Here is an 18,420-nt window from a genome sequence, read left to right on the forward strand (position 1 = left end):
ATTTGAACTGCCGTCCTTGTCATTAGCAATCTGCTGCTCTTCCCACAGTGCCCCCAGGGGGCCTAGGAACAGCGTCTTTGCAAGCCAGGGCCTTGAGTTACTGCTGCTGCTTCCCCCAAACAGCAGGTAATGCACTGGGTCACCCGGAAGCTGAAATGAAAGCAGATCTCCAAAAACCCAAACTCACTGCCCTGGAGTCAATTCCGACTCACTCCTAGAGGCTGTCGGACACAGTGCATGTGCCCAGAGGGTCCCCAGGGCTGTACTGAAGCAGACTGCTGTATTGTTTTCCTTGGGAGTGGCTGGTGGCTTTGAACTGCTGACCTTTAGGTTAGCAACCAAGTGCTTTAACCACTGCACCACCAAGGCATCTGGATCTGCACACGAGAGGTGGGAAATAACTGTTAGTTTGTCCTTTTGCCTAGAAGTGCAGTTGAGGGTGGAGACTGGGTGTTGGGAAAATGCTGTGAAGTGGGGCTATTTCAATTCCTGGTGAGTTTTAAATGAATAAGGAGCCTGGAGGCTTGAGGGTCTGGTTGCTAACCACAAGGTCAGCAGTTCGAAACCACCAGCCACTCCTCAGGAGAAGGTGAGGCTGTCTATGCCCATAAATACTTTTCAACAGTTTTCTTGGCATAGAATTCACATATCGTGCAATTCACTATCATGTAGTTCAATCCTATTAAGGAGAGTTGGACAATCATCACCCCAGTAAATTTCAGAACAGTTCCTTCTTTCTGTACTCATTGTTTTCCTCATTTCCCCCCAGACTCCCTGATACCACCCCCCGAAAAAAAACATCAACCCAGGTACTGTCGCTATAGATTTACCTATCCTGGATTTGATATACATCAAACCATACAAAAACAAACCAAAAGCCAACAACAATAACAAAATAAAGCAGAGAAAAGCCTCAATAGAAAAGAAAGCATAAACTATTAAAAGCTAGAACAAATTTAAAATGGGTCAAAAGGGAGGTCAAATGCTAAGTAAGGTGTGAGATTTCAGTCTGACTGCCTCTGCCGGCATGACAGCAAGGTTAGCATGTCCTTGGTCTCTGGTTCGGGGCGTTCACTAGAGGCTTGATGCATGTGTGTTTTCCCTTTACTGGTTTTTAATAGAAACAAATTAAAAATGGATCAAAAGGGAGATCAGTGATCAGGTATTACCCTTTAACCTAACTACATCTGCCGTCATTGCCTTGACAATGATCTCTGTCTGATAACAAGACTAGTCACATCCCTCGGACCAGGGGCAGCGGGACTCACTGGCGTCTTAGAGACTTGCAGCCAGTCCTACTCTGTTTTGTGGGTGGGTGTAGTGTCTGGATGGCAATGAGCTTTGAGAGGAGTAGATGGCTCAGGAGGAGCCCTTTGACAATTTGCGATGCCAGTTAATGCAGTACCGTTCCTTCCTTCCCATTTAAATCACTCTCTCTTTCAAGGGGTTGATTCTTATGAAATGGCTTCAGCAGAGTCTAGGTGATCAGAAGAGGGTCTACTGGGGGGAGGGAGGGGGTCCTACAGGGGAAAATAGAGCCACGTACCTGATGACCTTTCATAGAATTGCCCATTTCTGGCTTCCTCAAGGCCGAGACCTGTAACGCAGTGAAAGTTCATAGGACCTCCCCTCTTCCCCACCACTTCCAGAATGTTCTGTGATCCCACAGATGGGCTTCTTCTTCAAGGACACGGAGGGAGAACACCAAAGAGTCTTCCACGATCACCACCCACAGACAGGGCCGTAGGGACATGAAAGGAAAAGGGACTCCTGAGTGACAGGCCACTTCCCATCCATACTGGCCCCAAACACAGACCACACAAGGAGAAAAAGAGGTGAACTGTCTCTCCTAGAACCGTGACACACAAAGGGATGGTCAGTTCTAGTCACACGGCTGGAGGATCACAGAAGTCAGCCCAGACCTGTCGAACGAAGTCCAGTCCTGACCTACCCACTACACACTAGTGAGTATCTGGGTCCACCACTTAGGTAGGGCACCCCAGATGGGACAAGCCCACCCAAGTCACGGAACCCTCCTAAAGATAAAGACAATGTTGGCCTGCCTAGCTTATATTCCTTAGATGCTGGGGCCATCTAAGGAATCCAACAGGGTGGGGGGTGTCTGTCTCGAAGGAGAGGGGATAACTGGATGAATCGTTGTATTGCCCAGTGCAAAGACAGGCGCAAAAGCCAACGTCTCTCTTGTTTTCGACTGCTGTGTTTTCAAAGGTGATAGGTGCTATGTCAAACAGGGCTCTCTAGAGAAACAAAAACAAGTCACAAGGACACTTATGATTATAGATAGATAGATACAGCATGTAGGAATATAACAGCTAATTCATCCACAGCAGTACAGAAGGCTCAGTTCAACTTACTTCCGTGGGATAGTTAATATGCTGGAAGTCCTTCAACTCATGGGGGCTGCTGGGTCCAAGGTCAAAGAAGTACACAGCTGAGTCTTCCTGAGAGCAATGCAGGCAGTCTGCCCAGCAGCAAACAGCAAGGCGGGTCGCTAACAGTCAGCAGCTCAGGTGCTTAGCAAAGCAGGTCCGGATGGGATATTGAACTCAAGCAATGCAAGATGACAGGATCCGACAGCCTCAAGCTCAAGCCATGTGCACACCAGCAGTGTGACGAAGCAGGTCTCGGAGGAACCTCAAGCTCTAGCGACATGATCCACGGGTTGGCTGTCCCACAGGTAGTGTAGCTCACAAGATGAGGCAGAGAACTAGCTAAAGCAGCCACACTCTGGCCCTATCACTAGAGAACAAGAGAGAGAGGGGCGGGGCTTGCTGAGTCATCTATTTCTTTGCCCTCCAATCAAACTTCGACCTTATTACTCCCACATGTTCCTACCAGCCAGGTTGGCACAATAAACCTACCTATCACAGATGCCTTTCCAGAGTTCAGTGCACTTACTAGCCTATGAGCTTATTTCCAGTAAAATAAAATTTGAGGAAAAAACAATAAAACACAGATCTCCACTTACCTTGTAGGTAACTGTTTCTCCATGTATAAGATCGCAGCATGTCCTTAAAAATCATCTAAATAAATATAGGCACCAAGATGCAGCAAGGTATTCCAGGGGCAAAAAAAGAAGAGAAAAAATAGTCTTTTCAATGTTTAAAATGTCAGTCTGATCCAGAGAGCCTTGACATTACATTGAAAAATGCATTTTAATGAGACCAGACAATACATTACATTAAATAGTGCGATAGGGTATTAGACATATATGTTTAAGAAAGTGTAGGCAACTGACAATTCAATGACATTTAAATTGACTAAAAAGCTGTCCACTAGACCAGGGCTGGACATCCACATAAATACTGGTCTGGATTCAAAAGTTAATTTTTTAAAAAAATTCTTACAAACTCACACTGACCAGTGCAAAAGTGTTATGATATGGACCTGCAAATAGACTGAGCTTAGTTCAAACGAGGAGCCTTCCTGGTGTTGTCAGGCACGTGATGGACTGCCAGCGGCAAGGTTGGCGATTCAAACCCACCAGCCCCTCCAGTAGAGCTCTCAAAGTAGATTTACTAGTTGCTCCTGGGACAGAGGTCAGCAAGAAAATGGGCTGGAAGGAAGGAGGGCCTTGGGAAATAAGCAGGGCTGGTAAACGCGAAGAACGGGGTCGCGTGAGCAGAGCTAGTCTGGGCCACAGCTTGGTGAGCACGCACCTTATCGCTCACAAAACAGTAAACAAGGAAAATGTTGGAAAAGAGCCGCGCTTGCCCTAGAGTGGATTCCAGCTCATGGCCACCCCATGTAGAAGGGGGCACCCCCAAAACCCCAGAATTAAAAAAAAAAGAGTTTAAATTTTTCCAGGGTGTTTTGGTAGAAATGTGCTGTTGGGTTTTCCACGCTGATATTTTTAAAGGCAGAGTGTCTTGTCTCGGTCCCCCTTCAGGTCTGGGTGGAACTCACCCCCCCCCCCCTTGGCTCAATTTCAGCCAAGCAAGCTCACTAGGTGCCTTCAAGGCCATTCTGACTCATGTAGACGGGTCTCCTCAGGGGACAGGAGCCCTGGTGGTTTAGTAATTACGAGCTGGACTGCTAACTGAGGTCACTGCTTCAAAATCACCAGCAGCTCCGAGAGAGAAAGAGGAGCCTTTTTACTCCTGTAAAGAGTTGTGGTCTTGGGAAACCCCAAAGGGTAGTTCTAACCTGCCCTATCGGGTCCCCATGAGTCAGGACTGACTCAACGCCACTGGGGTGGTGTTGGGGGGTTGTTTGTTTTCTATGGGGAGCAATAGCACTAGGTAGGTCCCCCCATTAGAATGAGCCCTTTGAGATCAGACAGAGCAGAGTTCAGCATGGCGAGGAAGGAAGGGGGAAGGAAACAGGAAACACAGGCAGGAAGGGGGACAAGAACCACAAATGGGTGTGGATTGTTGAATGTAAAACGGATCTGCTCTGTAAACTCTCACCCAACTCACAAAATAAAGCTTAAAAAAATAAATCAGTAAAAGGCAGAAAAACGAGCTCGCTTGGGAGGGATGGCATTGGCTGTTTGCACAGTGCGCGGACTCCCGGCTCGATCGCACCTCCCTGCTTTCCACACACCCGCACAGACCCTCGGAGACACCGCCTGGCAGCCTCCCCAGACCCCGACCCTACCTCTTCACTGCTGTCAGACTCCGAGATGGACACCCAGTGGCAGTGAACCTGAACGTCCTGCACCTCATAGTCGGACACCTGCACGGAGCTTCTGCACAGGGCCGTGGGCTGGAGAAGACAAGGCCATGAGTTATATCTTCAGCTACTCTGCAAAGAAAGGGCAGGGTCTTCCCAAGGAAACACTTCGGGGCGGGGGGGAGGTTGTTTCTCCAACCCCAAAATGTCGGGAGACCTCAGTAGAAACCATGAACTATTTCCATGAACTGGCTCCACAGCACGGGATTTGGTTCTGAAAGGAGCGCTAATGGCCCGGTGGTTAAGCAGTCAACAGTTAACAGAAAAGGTTGGTGGTTCGAACTTACCAGCCACTCCGTGGAAGGGAGATGGAAGGCAGTCTGCTCCGTAAAGATGGACCGTCTTGGACACCCTAGGGGACAGTTCTGTTCTGTCCTGTGCGGTGAGTCCCAGAGGAGTCACCAGGACCACAGAGGGCAGTGAGGGTAACCTGATACAGCGCAGGTCTCCGGGGAAAATGGGTGTCCCCTTCTTCAGCAAAGAGCGACTGTCTCAGACCTTTGCCCATTGAACAAAAATAAGTGGTTCCAGCCCTGTTTGTGGAAAGCTATGGATCCCAGTGGGAGAAGGACAAGGTTTCCTCCTTCGTCAGTAGGTAACCTGCGGAGCAGCTCAACCCTGTCCTGTAGGGTCACTAGGAGTCGGCATCGAGCAGAGGAGAGTGGAAACCCCCAATTTGCAGGGTCCCCGCATGGATTAAGCCTCCGGTGAGCCCCTCTGAGCACAGTGCGGGGAGGTGGTCAGCCTTGCAGCCGATGGAGTTAGGGGACCATGTAACACCTTCTCGTTTGGCCTCCCTTTGGACCCTTTTTAAAGTTGTTTCCGTTTTTCATATGTTCTGCTTCCTTTGCCACTGAGGTGTTTCTATGTTCCGTCTAGTCCTTGTTGTTGAGTTTTCTTTGTTGGATGGTTTGTTCCTGCCTGTGTTTTGTATCACTCTGTCTGTGAATTCCAGGGCAGGAAGGTCTATAGAGACAGTAAGTGGATGGAGCATTGCCTGGGGCCAAAGGAGGGAGGAGGGAGGTGGGGTAGGGGGAAAATGGGGAGCTAACAACAAGGAGCAGGAGATGAAAATGTTCTGTGATTGACCGTGGTGACGATGGCCCAACTCTTCGTAATGTGATGGAGCGATCACGTTGTGGGGTAGGTGAAGTCTATGCCAACAAGCCTCGTTCTTGAAAACAGAAGAGAGCACCCCAAGTCTGGACAGATTTGTTCTCCTGCCTCTGCCCTTGGGTTTCTTTAGCAACCACGGCCTATGGCACTGTGGTTTGGCTTCTCTCTAAAACCAGGTCTCTGTGAGGCTTTGCCAAACAAATGACAAGAGCAAAGCACTGCCGTCCCAGAGTCCCTCTCACCATGAAGCCAAGCCAATAGTCCACCAGGCAGCTGGGGTGCGTGGCGTCCCCAACTTTGTTGGAGAGGGACTGGGAGCCACGTTCCTCAAGGGCTGGCGGGAGCGGGCAGATCCCCAGCCTTTGGTCTTCTGCAGTGCCCCTGGGTGGCCTGGAACCCCCAACCTTTCTGTTAACGGGGATGTGCTTAACTGCTGGCCCCACCAGGGACTCTGCCTCCCTGTGAGGGAGAGCCAAAGTAAGTCAGCTGAGAGGGTAACGAGAGGTCAAGATTCCTCTGCAAGGGGAGGTAAACACTTGGGAACATCAGTGACTGGGTCGATGATGTTGCTCTGTCCGGGCACGACCCCTGCCCACAGATGTGAGTCAAGCGTCATCCTATGCTCTGGTCGCTGAGGACGCAAAATTAACATGTCATGCTCCTGATCTCACGGAGCCCACGCCCGTGGGGGCGACCACGGGCAACGGCCAACCAAAAAGCAACGCCGCTCACAGTAGACACAAATGGTGGTTTGGGCTCACCACCAGTCGGTTTGTAAGGTGCGCACAGCTGTTCTCCGGTGCTGACCTGTCTGTGGTCCCCTGCCGGGGAGCACTGAGACAGACGAGCACTCACCACTGAAATGCCATCGTGTTGCCGGCTGGGTGACCTGCCTCCTTCCCGCTCCCCTCTCGGCGAGCCCCACTAGTGCTGGATTTTTAAATGTTCTTTTATGTTCTCTAGATCAGAATATGGTAATTGATAATATTGATCCTTTTGCTGTTGTCACCAGGTTGCTACTATTCTCATTTTATTAACCAGGATGTTGTCATCAGTGCTGTACCCTGGAAGGCTCACTAACTCTAAAGAATAGCAACATGAATTTTGCTTTCTACTTCTGTCCACGCTTGCCTAAGTCCTAGAAAAATGATAAATGAGGTTTTTTGGCCTTTAGAGATGGACGGAAATGTCCACTTGAGACTGCAATCACAGAATCGCTGTTAGATTCTAGCAGTCCGGTTGTAAATGAATAAAGATTCTCCTAAATTATCGAGACATGACAGTGGCTGATGTTTAGTTGATTCCGCAACAGCACCAGGACCTTCCGTTTCTAAGAGCAGGAAACAGAGGCTGTGGGAGAGTTGATGAGACCAGCCAGGACCCCCAAATTCAAGGTCCGCGCTCCCAAGGTGGAAGCAGTCAGGAGTGCTGCCCAATGTGACCAGCTGTGGATGTGGCCCCTGCCTCAGCTTCATTCCGGTGACTAAAGACATTGGTTTGGGGACTGACGGCCCTTCCCACCACACTCACCAGATGGTGGCTCCTCTGGAAGTTACAGGTAGAGGGGTCTTCTCCCGAGTCTCTCCGGCACTCGGTTTCTCGAATGCTGAACTCAATGTCCATGCTCAAGTTCTCCTCATCCAGGAGATTGACCTTCACAGAAACAAGGTGCGTTCCTCAAGTTCCCAGGACGTAGAGATGCTTCCCCGCCCCGTGAGAAAACACCAAATCACCCACGCCCCACCACCCCAAAGCTCCCCAGTGCTCTGGGCCCCCGGCAAAGAGGCTGGAGACCAGGAATGAGTGTTTCCTGGGAGAGCAACGAAACTGTAGGACTGAGATTCAGGTGCAAGCATGGCCCCTAACGATTTATGTCGACAGAGATGGAAGTGTCAGTTCCTAAGATAAGTCCGTAAGTGACAAGCAGTCCCTGCCCTCCAGCGCTGCCTGCCCCTGCTTCCTGCCTGACCAGTTCCCATGTGGGCACAAAGTCGCACCGCTTTCTGACCCACTCCATGAGATGGTTATGGGTGGGTGGGTGGGGGGGCTTCTACATTTCTTGAGGAACCGTGACCTTCTGACCACACAGAAGCCACTGTGGTTTACCGAAGACCCTGTGTGTCCAGGGAGTCCTGGGGAGGACCTGGTTGAGCCCTCAGGTGCCAACCAAAAGGCTGGTGGTTCAAACCCACCAGCAGCTCCACAGAAGAGGCCTGGCGATCTGCTCCCGTGGCTGGTGGCCTCGGAGAGCATTGGAGACAGATCTTCTCCACTCTACAACCATCTACACCAAACAACCCTCTCCCCTCTCCCCTTTTCTCTATCATATTTATTCTCTCTCCTCTCTCCTTCCCTCCCTCTTCTCTTCTTCCCCCCCCCCTCTCTCTGCCCCTCATCCTTCCCTCCTTATCTCCCACCCCTTTCTCCTCTTCCCCTCCCTGTTCCTCCTTCTCTCACATGCTCTCTCCCCACCTTTTCTCACTCGTTCATTTTCTCTCTCCTCTCTTCCCCCATTTTCCCTTCCTCCCTGTCCCCCACTTTTCCCCCTCTTTCTGAATCTCCCCTCACCCCCTCTCTTTCTCTTTCTCCGTCCACTTTGACAGCAGTGGATTCTCTTTCCTCTTCTCCTCCTTTGGGCTCCACCCCACCAGGCCTGCGCCCTCGTCCCACTTCTCCAGCTAAGGCCACTGAGGGGACCGTCTGGGAGAACTCAGTAGCACAGCTGCTTCTTACAACCGCACAGTCTAGGAGTTAGGGGCTAGGGCTAGCAGCGGGGAGAGTGTCTGATCCAGGTCTGCCGGCAAATCCCACTGGCCCTCGGCCTGGGCGGCCCTCAGAATCACCAGGGATTCCAGCTCAGCCTGTCTGCCCGCTCTTCTGGACAGCAAGGGCATGTAACGCTCCCCAGGTATGCAGGTATGTGGGCAGCCAGGAGAGAGACCATCAGTCTCATAAAAGCAACGCCGAGAACAAAGTCGCGGGGCCCAGCGCCTCTCCCCAAGTCCACTGAACTCTGGCCCAAACCATCACCCACACACCAACAGGATGAACCCACCAGTTTCCCTCAGATATCTTGCTGGAGGGGAAAGAATGAGAGATCTGGTGATCACACTTCCTGGATCCTCTCTCCAACAGCGCTCATCACGTCTCCATCACTGTGTTACCATGATCATGACATGACGATGACGGTTTTGGCTACTCCCGAGTCCATGTTTTTCCAAGACTTCCTGTTTATGTGTCTCCTCGTTCGTCAGCCCCTCTGACCTAGTGATCTGTTCACTCATCTTTTTCCTGAAGACTTACCTTGACTCCGAGTGTATCGCCCATCTTGGGAGAAAGGAGACACGGGGTCTCTCTGAGGCTCCCTACCAGAGTAAGCATCTCTGGAGTCCCTGGGTGTTGCAAGATGAGGCTGTCTGCCCCACAAAGATGGACGGCCTTGGAATTCAGGCAGAAGGTCATACTGTGAGTCAGAATTGATTCAACAGCAGTGGGTTTGACTTGGCTTCAGGTGGTTTTCATGTCCAACCAGGAACTGAAAGGCTGGTGGTTTGAGTCCACCCAGCGGCACCTTTGAAGCGACCTACTTCCGGGAAATTGCCATTGAAAAGCCCCATGGCTCTACTCTGACATACGAAGGCTCACCTTGGATTAGAGCTGGAGGCAACTCGACGGCATATGGTTTGGTTTAGTTTGGTTTGGCTTCCCTTGACTTGGTTTGGTTTGCTTGTAAAGCTTTGTAGAAGACATGACTTACAAGAACAACATCAAGCCAAGTGTGGAACCCAGGAGAGATCAACGGAGGAGGATACCCTTTCCCAAGGAGAGAGAGAGAGATTTCTTGGAGGACTCAGTGGTGAATGTAACTTGACTACTGAATTTGAGCAGCCAGAGATGCCTGGGCATGGACAAGAATAGGCAGACTTCTGGGGGTGGGGGGTGAGTGAGAACCTAGGAGGAGGGGAAGGATCTGGGACCAGCAGCTAAGAGTGCTCATTTGTTGATGTACATTGGCTGGACTGCAGTCGGAGTGACGATTCCCAGGTGGCGTCCATGCTGAAGGGAACCCTGGGTGGCTGGGCTCACGTGCCGGCTTATCTGCACAGGCCAGACTCCAGCAGTGTCAGTAATGGCTTCTCTTGGAAGGTGTCCGCTTGCTCTTATTCATTCAATCAAGCACGTCCTCTCCTCTGTAGTGAGCAAGGGCTCGATTACAAGCAATTGCACATCGCTCATCTGTTCGGCCAGGTACATGGAGTTCATAACACTTTAAGTGGATTTCTTCTGCTGCAGAAGTAGAAAGCCAAGACAACTCATGGTCCAGGAAGAACCTTCTCTATTCTGGCCTAATCCTCTTCCAGGGGACCATGAGTGGAGCAGACAGCCAAGCCTTTGGCGACTAGCCCAAAGGCTGGAGGTTGGTCTGGTGACCTGCGATAGAAAGATCACAGCCTTGCAACCCTTATGGAGCAGAGTTCTACTCTGAATACACAGGATCTCCATAAGTTGGAGTCAATTCTTCAGCAACCAACAACAACAACTATTCCAAAGGATTGGGAACTGGCCACACATGTCCTGAAGTTCTTCTATAGAGCATCCAAATCCAAGGAATCCCATTCTGGCCTTGGTAGCCTGTTTCTAGAGCCCGTAACTAACTTCAGGGTTGTCCACCATCCTAATGACCTGGAGCTCAATGAGCAAAGGCAATGGGGGAAATTGGCTTCATTCCCTGTGAATTTGGAACTGCGTGTCTGGTGCAGAAAGGGTAAGGTGACTATGTGTATTTAGAGATCGGGGTAGGAGACCACGTGCCATGTGCTCTTCAAAGTAGGAGCAAGAGCCAGCTCAGTGTAAGCCGGTAAGAAGGCAGAAAGATTACAGAAGCAGGAGACAGGTCGAGAGGATGAGTAATGACTATCAGGTCCCTTGCAAGACAGTCATGCCCCTTGGATCCTGACCCGTCTCCACGCTGTGTCCCATGCGCCCAACTGCACAGCAAGTGAATTCCTAGAACTTGTCACTTTCTATAGCACCTCCCATCTCCGCCTTCATCCAAATCGTCGTTGTTGTTCGATGCCATGGAGTTGGTTCAAACCACTGCCTGGTCCCATTCATTCCCACAATCACTGCTAAGCTTGAGTTCGTTGTGGGAGCCACTGCGTCAATCCATCACCTTGAGAGGCCGCCTCTTTTCCAGGTAGCATCTGCTGTGCCGGGTCAGATGGCCTTCTCCAGGGACTGGTCCCTCCTGATTACAAGTCCACAGTGCCCGAGATGAAGTCTCGCGATCCGGAATTCCATGGAGCATTCTGGATGCACCTCCTCTGAGACAGGTTCGTGCCTTCAACCAGCAGTCTTTTCTTTTATCCCAGCCCAGCCTTAATCAACAGAATTCCAGAAAATCCATCCCCTCCCCCCTTAGTCCCCTGGAAATAGACTATTCACTGGTTGGCACATTGGTAAAAGAAGGAAGGTAGGTTTCTTCCCCTCCCAATTCAAAATTCACTTCCTATCGGTATTAGGACCATACGGGTCTGTGGAAAAGGATAGCATGCTTGGTAGAGGGGCAGCGAAAGAGAGGAAGGCCCCCAATGAGCTAGATGGGCACCGGGGCTGCAGCCATGAGCTCAAGAGTCGGAACAAGTGTGAGGATGACACAGCAGACAAAGGCAGCGTTTCATTCTGTTGTGCAGACGGTCGCTATGGGTCAGGTCAACTCGATGGCACCTGACTGCAGCCAGGATGAGGAGCGCACCAAACAAAAGATGTCTCCAGGAGTTGATTCCTATGCGTGGTGACCCTGTGTGTCAGAGGAGAGCAGAGCCCTTGAGCGCTTTCTTAAATCCCCAGGATTTTTCTTCTGCTGTACTTCCCCCGGGTGGGGTCAGACGGCCGGACGTGATTTAACCGTCAAGTACAAGCTATCTGCTCCCCCGAGGAATCTTACGATCGCTGAAGCAATGGCTGAATGGGAATGGACCCCCACTCCAACAAGCGAGCAGTTTTTTATTTAAAAATAATAATACAAAAGAAACTCTGGAAGAACGATGAAGGCTCAATGGTAGGATGCTCAGAGGACACTTGTGGAAATAGATGGAGGATGTTATTGGGAAGACCACAGCAGACTGAGCACCCAAAGAAGCCATGAGAGCTTTGGGACCATGCCATGGCTAAATCCTTGCCTTGCCAGATACATGCATACATACACACACACACATGTATAACGTGTATTTATACACAAAAATATGATAGTCATCTCTTTAAGCTAAAAACAAAACTTAAAAGTGAACTCAACTAAGGGACCACACACAAAGAACAGAAGGAAGGGAGGACTTCATCCAGCACTTACCCTCTTTATTGAGCTTCTGAACGCCCGAAACAGGTACGGACTCAGGACCACCTGGGAATTCACTTGAGCCACGGAGGCATGCAGGGCTTCCCTCAGAGTGGACGGGTCGTAGTCATAGACGGGGACTCCTGGACACAAGGCCATGGGCCCAATAGGGACAGAGTCACACAGCCAGGAAGGTTCCGTGTCATCGAGCAGAGGTGGGGCGTGTCGTTGAGTTTCTTACCTGAGCAAGACCAGAATCCCAAACCAAGGACCAACACAATCCAAATCCTCATCATCCTCACCAGCCTGGGAAGCGAGAGAGTCTGGCTTTCTTTCTGTCTCAGTGTTGGAATGGCAAGCCCTCCCGAGAGTAGCTCTTTGTCCAACGTGACTGGACTGTCCCTTCAGACTGGGGCAGTTTGTGACTTAATCAGAGACAATTGATCCCGAGGTCAATATTTGCTGTCCAGCCTGCTTTCCCTGTGGAAAGAGTCCAATTTGAGGCCACTTTGATGTTTACAATCAACAGGGGATATTAGGCCACAGGAAAAGACATCCAGAGTCTTGGGGACAGCCCTGCAGGATTTACTTCTCTTTATTTTAATGCCATGTCTGTGAGGAAAGGGAAAGAAATCTTATGTCCATCCAATTAATTAATTGTCGAGTGTGGTGGCCTCACATCCCTCTCATGGTCCTCGAGACCCTGCTGTGGAGAGTTTATGAGAATAAACTATAAGAGGATTGCATCCTATGTCAAGACCCCCTTTTTAAAAAGAAAATTTACAACATGTAACACACAGAACATAATTTTGCTGAAGATCACCCAATGGAGTCTCTAAGTAAAGTGAAATGCTTCACAACGTCAATCTTTTCTCTGCTTATCATGATGTGGCTTATGGGTTGTAGTAGTTACATCATCTGGTGTCCATTCGGGACTTAAGAGGATTAAGAGTGAAGGGGTGGAGTCTATCTAGTGTGTCCATCGGGTCATAGCCACTAAAGCCTATTTGTGTGGGTATGCTCTTCTCCTGTGGATTCTGGGAATTCCTGGATTTCTTCCTTGGAGATATGAGACAGTCTCTCTCTCTTTCTCTCATTCTCTCTCTTCACTCTCTTAGAGACTCTCTGTTGACAATGCTCACTCCCTTGGGGATGCTCTACTGAAAAGACACATGGTGCTATGCTCTAGGAGCCGGAGAAGTCACATGGACCTACTCTGATGCAACCAGACCTCTGGAGCCAGAGAAGTTACAGAGAGTCCCCTACCAGCCCTGAGATACTTACAACACCACTGGATCCACAAAACTTCCACCCACTGGCCTGTGATCTTCCTGCATTCAGCATCATTGCATGTATTTTGTGGGTCTGAAGAGGACCTTATAGATTGGTATCAGATGTATGGGACAATGTCAGACTTATGGACTTAATCAGGACCGAGCTGGGCTGTTTTCTCAATATTAAATTTATCTTGTATATAATAAACCTCTTCTTATACCCATACCAGTGTGTCTATGAATTTGTTTCTCTCATCTACCCAGACGAACACATTGGTCATGTTGGTTTGTTCCTCTTTAACTTGAGTGGTAATCCACACCGAAGTTTGCAGTCTTTGATCTGTCTCACTGAATCCTTCTGGCTTTCAGCAAAGCAAGGTTGTGTCCACCTGGCTATGACAGGTTGTTGGTGTGTCTTCCCCTGATCTGAGACGAAGGCCTCCTCACAAAGTTCAGCATCTTGAAGTACTTACTCAGCATCCAGATGGAGCAAGGCAAAAGGAAACAACAAGGAGGCCTGGCTTTGTTCCATTGTTCACGAGGTCGCTATGAGTCAGAACCAAATGCAGGGCCAATCAATAACATTTCAGTTTTGCGTTTGTTTTCAGAGAGCTCTCTGGACCCAACTAAACGCCATGTTCATATGTCTCCAACCCCCACCACAGAAGCTCACCCTTCCTCCCTCCCTCCCTCCCTCCCTCCCTCCCTCCCTCCCTCCCTCCCTTCCTTCCTTCCTTCCTTCCTTCCTTCCTTCCTTCCTTCCTAGCATTCCCCCACGTGCAGTGAGCTGGCTCATTTGCCTGATGCTCTTCCTGCCCTGGTTGACTCTAAGCTCCATGCAGCAGTGTCTGTCCGGCTCATGTTGGACTATACCAGGGGTGCTCAATACGCAGAGGGAAAGCAGCCAAACATGAGAAAATGTGCTACCTCCTTGACTGCATTATTCGGTTCTACTTATTTATGTGAGTCAGCCTTTTCCCACATAAAGATCATTAAGTCCAAGTACCGTTCCCCCATGACTTATGATCATTTGGAAGTGTATATAGTTAATTGTGCTGTGTTGTGCAATATGGAATCATGAGGTTGTGAAAGGTACATAAACGCATTGTACATATAAAGAATTCTCCACGCATTTATGAATAAATGTAATAAATAAAAACACATATGATTTGCATTTTTGTAGTTGGTAGATTTTGACTGGATAATTTTATAAGTAGCTTGCATGAAAAAGTGTGAGCACCTGGACTAAAAAATCCAGACAGAGATGCAATGGAACACTGAACGAACGATGGGATACATGAATGGACAGACAGACATACTTGGTCTCTCTGAGTTCTAAACCCAGCCTTTCTATTGGACGCCTGCGCTCCTTTCTGGTGCCTAGTGGATTCACAGAGGTCTGGTAGCACAACATCAGTGATTTTAAACCATTCAGAATCTCCTTGTTCTGGTCACGCTCCTGCATCTTAATGTATATACAGGTTCTGTAGGGGAGAATTTGGGTGTTCTGGAAGACCCATTGCTCACTATGTTATCCACGATGTGTTAAGGTCCACATAGGAAAAATGAATCACCAGGAAAAAGACCTGCAGCCGTTGACGTTGGTCCAAATTCACTCACTGCTGTGAAGTCTATTTCTTCTCCGAGTGCCCCTGTAAGGCAGGGTAGGGGTGCCCCTGCGGGGTTCTGAGACTGTCCGCAACTCTCTACGAGAGTAGAAGGCCCTGTCTTTCACCCCAGGGGCGGCTGGTGGTTTCCAACTGCTGGTCTTCCTGGAAAACAGATCTCTGGGTCTTCTGCAGTCAAGCCGTGAGGTGGGTTCAAACCGTCAACCTTCTTTATAGGTGTTGAAAGCCTCAGCTTGTGGCCAGGGAGCGACTCGGGGTTTCCAACTGCTGACCTTGGGTTAATCAGCCCAGTACATCACCTCTGCACCCCTGGGGCTTCCATCTGGTTACGGTCAGGTCAAACGTGGCTGCCCAAAGAAAGAGCAGGAGGAGAAGGGGGAGAAAAGGGAGAAAAGGGGGCAGATGCGGAGACACCCAAAGGTCATAGCAGTACCCTTTGCGGACATGCTGATGACATGGTCACCAGGTTGGCGTTTCAAACAGACCAGCCCCTCCTCAGGAGAAAGATGAGAAAGAAAGATTGATCTGCTCACGCAAAGATCCCCAGTCTTGGACTCCCTAGCTGGGGTTTCCGTGCATCTGATCAACCGAGGGCAGTGAGTTTGGGGTTTGGGTAGCAGGTACAGAGCAATGTGCTATGCGGGGAGGGCCCTGAAAGTTCCTAAGGCTATTTCTTTTAACCTGGCCTGGAGTCAATTTAATTAAAGGCACCATCTGGCTCCCAACACCCCGGCGTCGTTAAATGAGCAGTCATAGTAAATACAATTGCAAAAGAGTGGAGCGAATAAAGGAGGCAAAGATAAAATAGCATCTCCCGCCCAGGGCCATTGATTTTGCTTGCAGCTTGCTAGAACGAGGGGAGATGATTTTATTTCTCAAATTCTCTCGACTGCCATTAACCGTTGGCACTCGGCGCGGCGCAGCAGGCGCTGATTAGTGCTGCGAGGCAATGATCTAAACTGTGTTTCCAAATCCCACTCCACCCGCCGCCCGCATCTGGAAAACCTCAGAGATGAGGGGTGAACCTTACGTCACCATCCTGATTCCCTCGAGAGGAGGAGGATGGTCCCTTCATCCCCGGACATGTGTATGGCACCCATTCCAGCAACGTTCTGTCATCCCCCCAAATCATTTAGCCAAGGAACTGGAAATGGTGTGGCACCAGGGACAGGGCTGACGCCACTGTTCCTGATGTGAATGTTCCCCACGTGGCGGAGCAGGAGTGCCCCTCTCGCTGCCATCGAGTCCATGCCCGCTCACAGCGACCCGGGGGACAAGGTAGAACTGCGCCTGGGAGCTTCTGAGACTGTCCGGAAGTCTCTGCAAGAGTAGACAGCCCCGTCTCACCCCAGGAGCGGCTGGTGGCTTCCAACCGCTGATCTTACAGGGAAGCAGATCTCTGGGTCTTCTGTCAAGCTGCGAGGTGGGTTCGAATCGTCTACCTTCCCATCGGCAGCTGAGGACTTCACCACCAGAGGAATTGACACAAAATGCGTTACAGGCTCAGAGTAACTAGGAGAGGGTGGAAACGTGCTGAAGAAATGGATGAGGGCACTCAGAGCATGCTCGAAGGAACGATGTCTTTTCCCTTTTTCTTTCTTTCTTTTTCTTTCTTATAGTGTTAAAACCATTTCTTGACATTTTACAATGGTGGCCCCACACAATATTTGTCCCTTTGTGATGGACTAATGTCACTGGGCCTAATATGTCCTGCCAGTCCATCCATGTTATGAGGCATTACCGAGTCAGACTCGGTCTTTAATGTTGGATAGTAGTCTGTGTAGGGAGCCCCTGGCGGTGCAGTGTTTATGTGTTGAGCTGCAATCTGCGAGGTCAGCAGTTCAAAACCACCAACCACTCCTCGAGAGAAAGATGGGGCTTTCTACTCCCATAAAGAGCTATAGTCTGGAAAACTCACAGAGGCAGTTCTACCTGTCCTGTAGGGTCACCATGGCAGTGACTCAATGGCCGTGACTTTCCTTGGTTGGAGTATTCCGTGTAGGACCGCACATGGTCTATTCGTGCTTCGATGGAGGAGGACTTAGGTTTGCTCCATCTTTTCACTTGTGTGAGCAGTGCTGCGATGAACATAGCCACACACACCCCGGGCTGCGATCTCTCTCCTTTCGCTAGAGATGGCTTCTTCTCAATTGGGTCCGCTCGATGGTAATATCAGGAGCCCAGGTGGCATGGTGGGCTAGGCTAGCCATTGGTTTGGGTCAGTGCACCAACTGCTCTCTGGAAGAAAGATGAGACTGTCACACCCTGTAAAGGTTTACAGACTTGGAAACCTTGTATCAGGTCACTGGGTGTCTGAATGGGCTCCGGGGCAGAGGGTTTAAAGTAATATCATTGTAGAAAGTCCTCACAATTCAGACAAGCACAAGCCACAGCTTCATCTGCCCCACAAACCACCCATTTAGTACATCCTTTTCTTTGAACAGCATGATTCCTAGATGCTTGAGCTCCACTGCCGTCTCGTGGGTGGAGGCCAGGGGTGCGGTCAGCTAACCATCTGACAGAGGAGGATGGCTGCAGTGTCCGCGGTGTCGATGCCGAGAGGACCGTGGAAAAGGGAAGGATATTGGGGGAGGCAGCCGAGGTGGAGCCTGGGAAGGAGGTGGGAGGTGGCGGGGAAGACTTTCCAGGAGTTCCTGGACTTCTCCCCTCCTTACTCAGGCTAAACAGCCTTCCCCATGGGAATAGCCAGGTCCACTTGGCTGGACGCACTCCACTCAGGCACAGCCACCCTTTCCTGCTTCCCCCCTTGCCCCATGGCACCCAAATGATTTCATTATGGGCCCGGGGCACCATACAATCTAGGTGGCCCAGGGCTCAGAGGTCATCCATCGATGGGGAAGACCACAGAAGGGAGCCTCACCACAGGAAGTGATGGGCACTTTCTATCCTCAAATTCCCCTCCCCCATCTGCAACGACCACCAGCTGTCCATCCTCCCACTGATGGGAGCGAAGGGAGCTTCCCACTGTTTGTGCGGCTGGGTAGATCCCAGCAGAACCGCCAGACTGACTTGGATTAGGAAGAGAGGCCTGGCAATCTCCTTCCCAAAATAAGCCAGCATCTGCTCTACAGCCAACTGTGGGGATCACGGAGTGTCTCCTTCCATGGGGCACGGGGCAGTCACGAGTCAGGGGCCAACTCCACAGCAGACAACGTGAAGTCACTCGCCCACCCGCTTCTGCAGCTGCTGCCCCCCTCCATGAAGCTGAGGCTGGAGCCCCGACCTCGTAGCTACAGCAAATCAGGACAAAGCAGAAGGCAGGTCCCGCTGAGTCTCAGGAAGGCTGTGGATTGGGGGTACTGTATGTGGGAGAGGGCCCATGAGACCGAGCCCCAAGAGCCCTGCCCAACAG

The 18,420-nt window shown here is 50.4% G+C and overlaps 1 protein-coding gene across 1 annotated transcript; it reads right to left on the reverse strand.

Annotated features, from left to right (window-relative positions):
* Positions 1-1,477: 1,477 nt before the first annotated feature.
* On the reverse strand, positions 1,478-12,441 carry SPP2 (secreted phosphoprotein 2). Its single transcript, XM_075530136.1, has 7 exons — positions 12,387-12,441; positions 12,161-12,288; positions 7,342-7,464; positions 4,621-4,728; positions 2,990-3,044; positions 1,547-1,597; positions 1,478-1,500 (listed from the first exon to the last, which is right to left on the reverse strand). The coding sequence occupies exons 1-7, from the start codon at positions 12,439-12,441 to the stop codon at positions 1,478-1,480; spliced, it is 543 nt and encodes a 180-aa protein (XP_075386251.1).
* Positions 12,442-18,420: the final 5,979 nt, after the last annotated feature.

The sequence above is a fragment of the Tenrec ecaudatus genome, chromosome 13, assembly GCF_050624435.1.
Source record: "Tenrec ecaudatus isolate mTenEca1 chromosome 13, mTenEca1.hap1, whole genome shotgun sequence".
In the NCBI taxonomy this organism is placed as follows: Eukaryota; Metazoa; Chordata; class Mammalia; order Afrosoricida; family Tenrecidae; genus Tenrec; species Tenrec ecaudatus.

Bases quoted from the DNA above. Each gene is read 5' to 3' on its own strand.
- SPP2 (XM_075530136.1), bottom strand. From the start codon at position 12,441: ATGATGAGGATTTGGATTGTGTTGGTCCTTGGTTTGGGATTCTGGTCT. The intron at 7,465-12,160 runs GTAAGTGCTGGA...GTTTCTGTGAAG, and splicing joins TCAGAAGCTCAATAAAGAGG to GTCAATCTCCTGGATGAGGA. The intron at 1,501-1,546 runs GTACGTGGCTCT...CCCTCCCCCCAG, and splicing joins ATTCTATGAAAGGTCATCAG to TAGACCCTCTTCTGATCACC.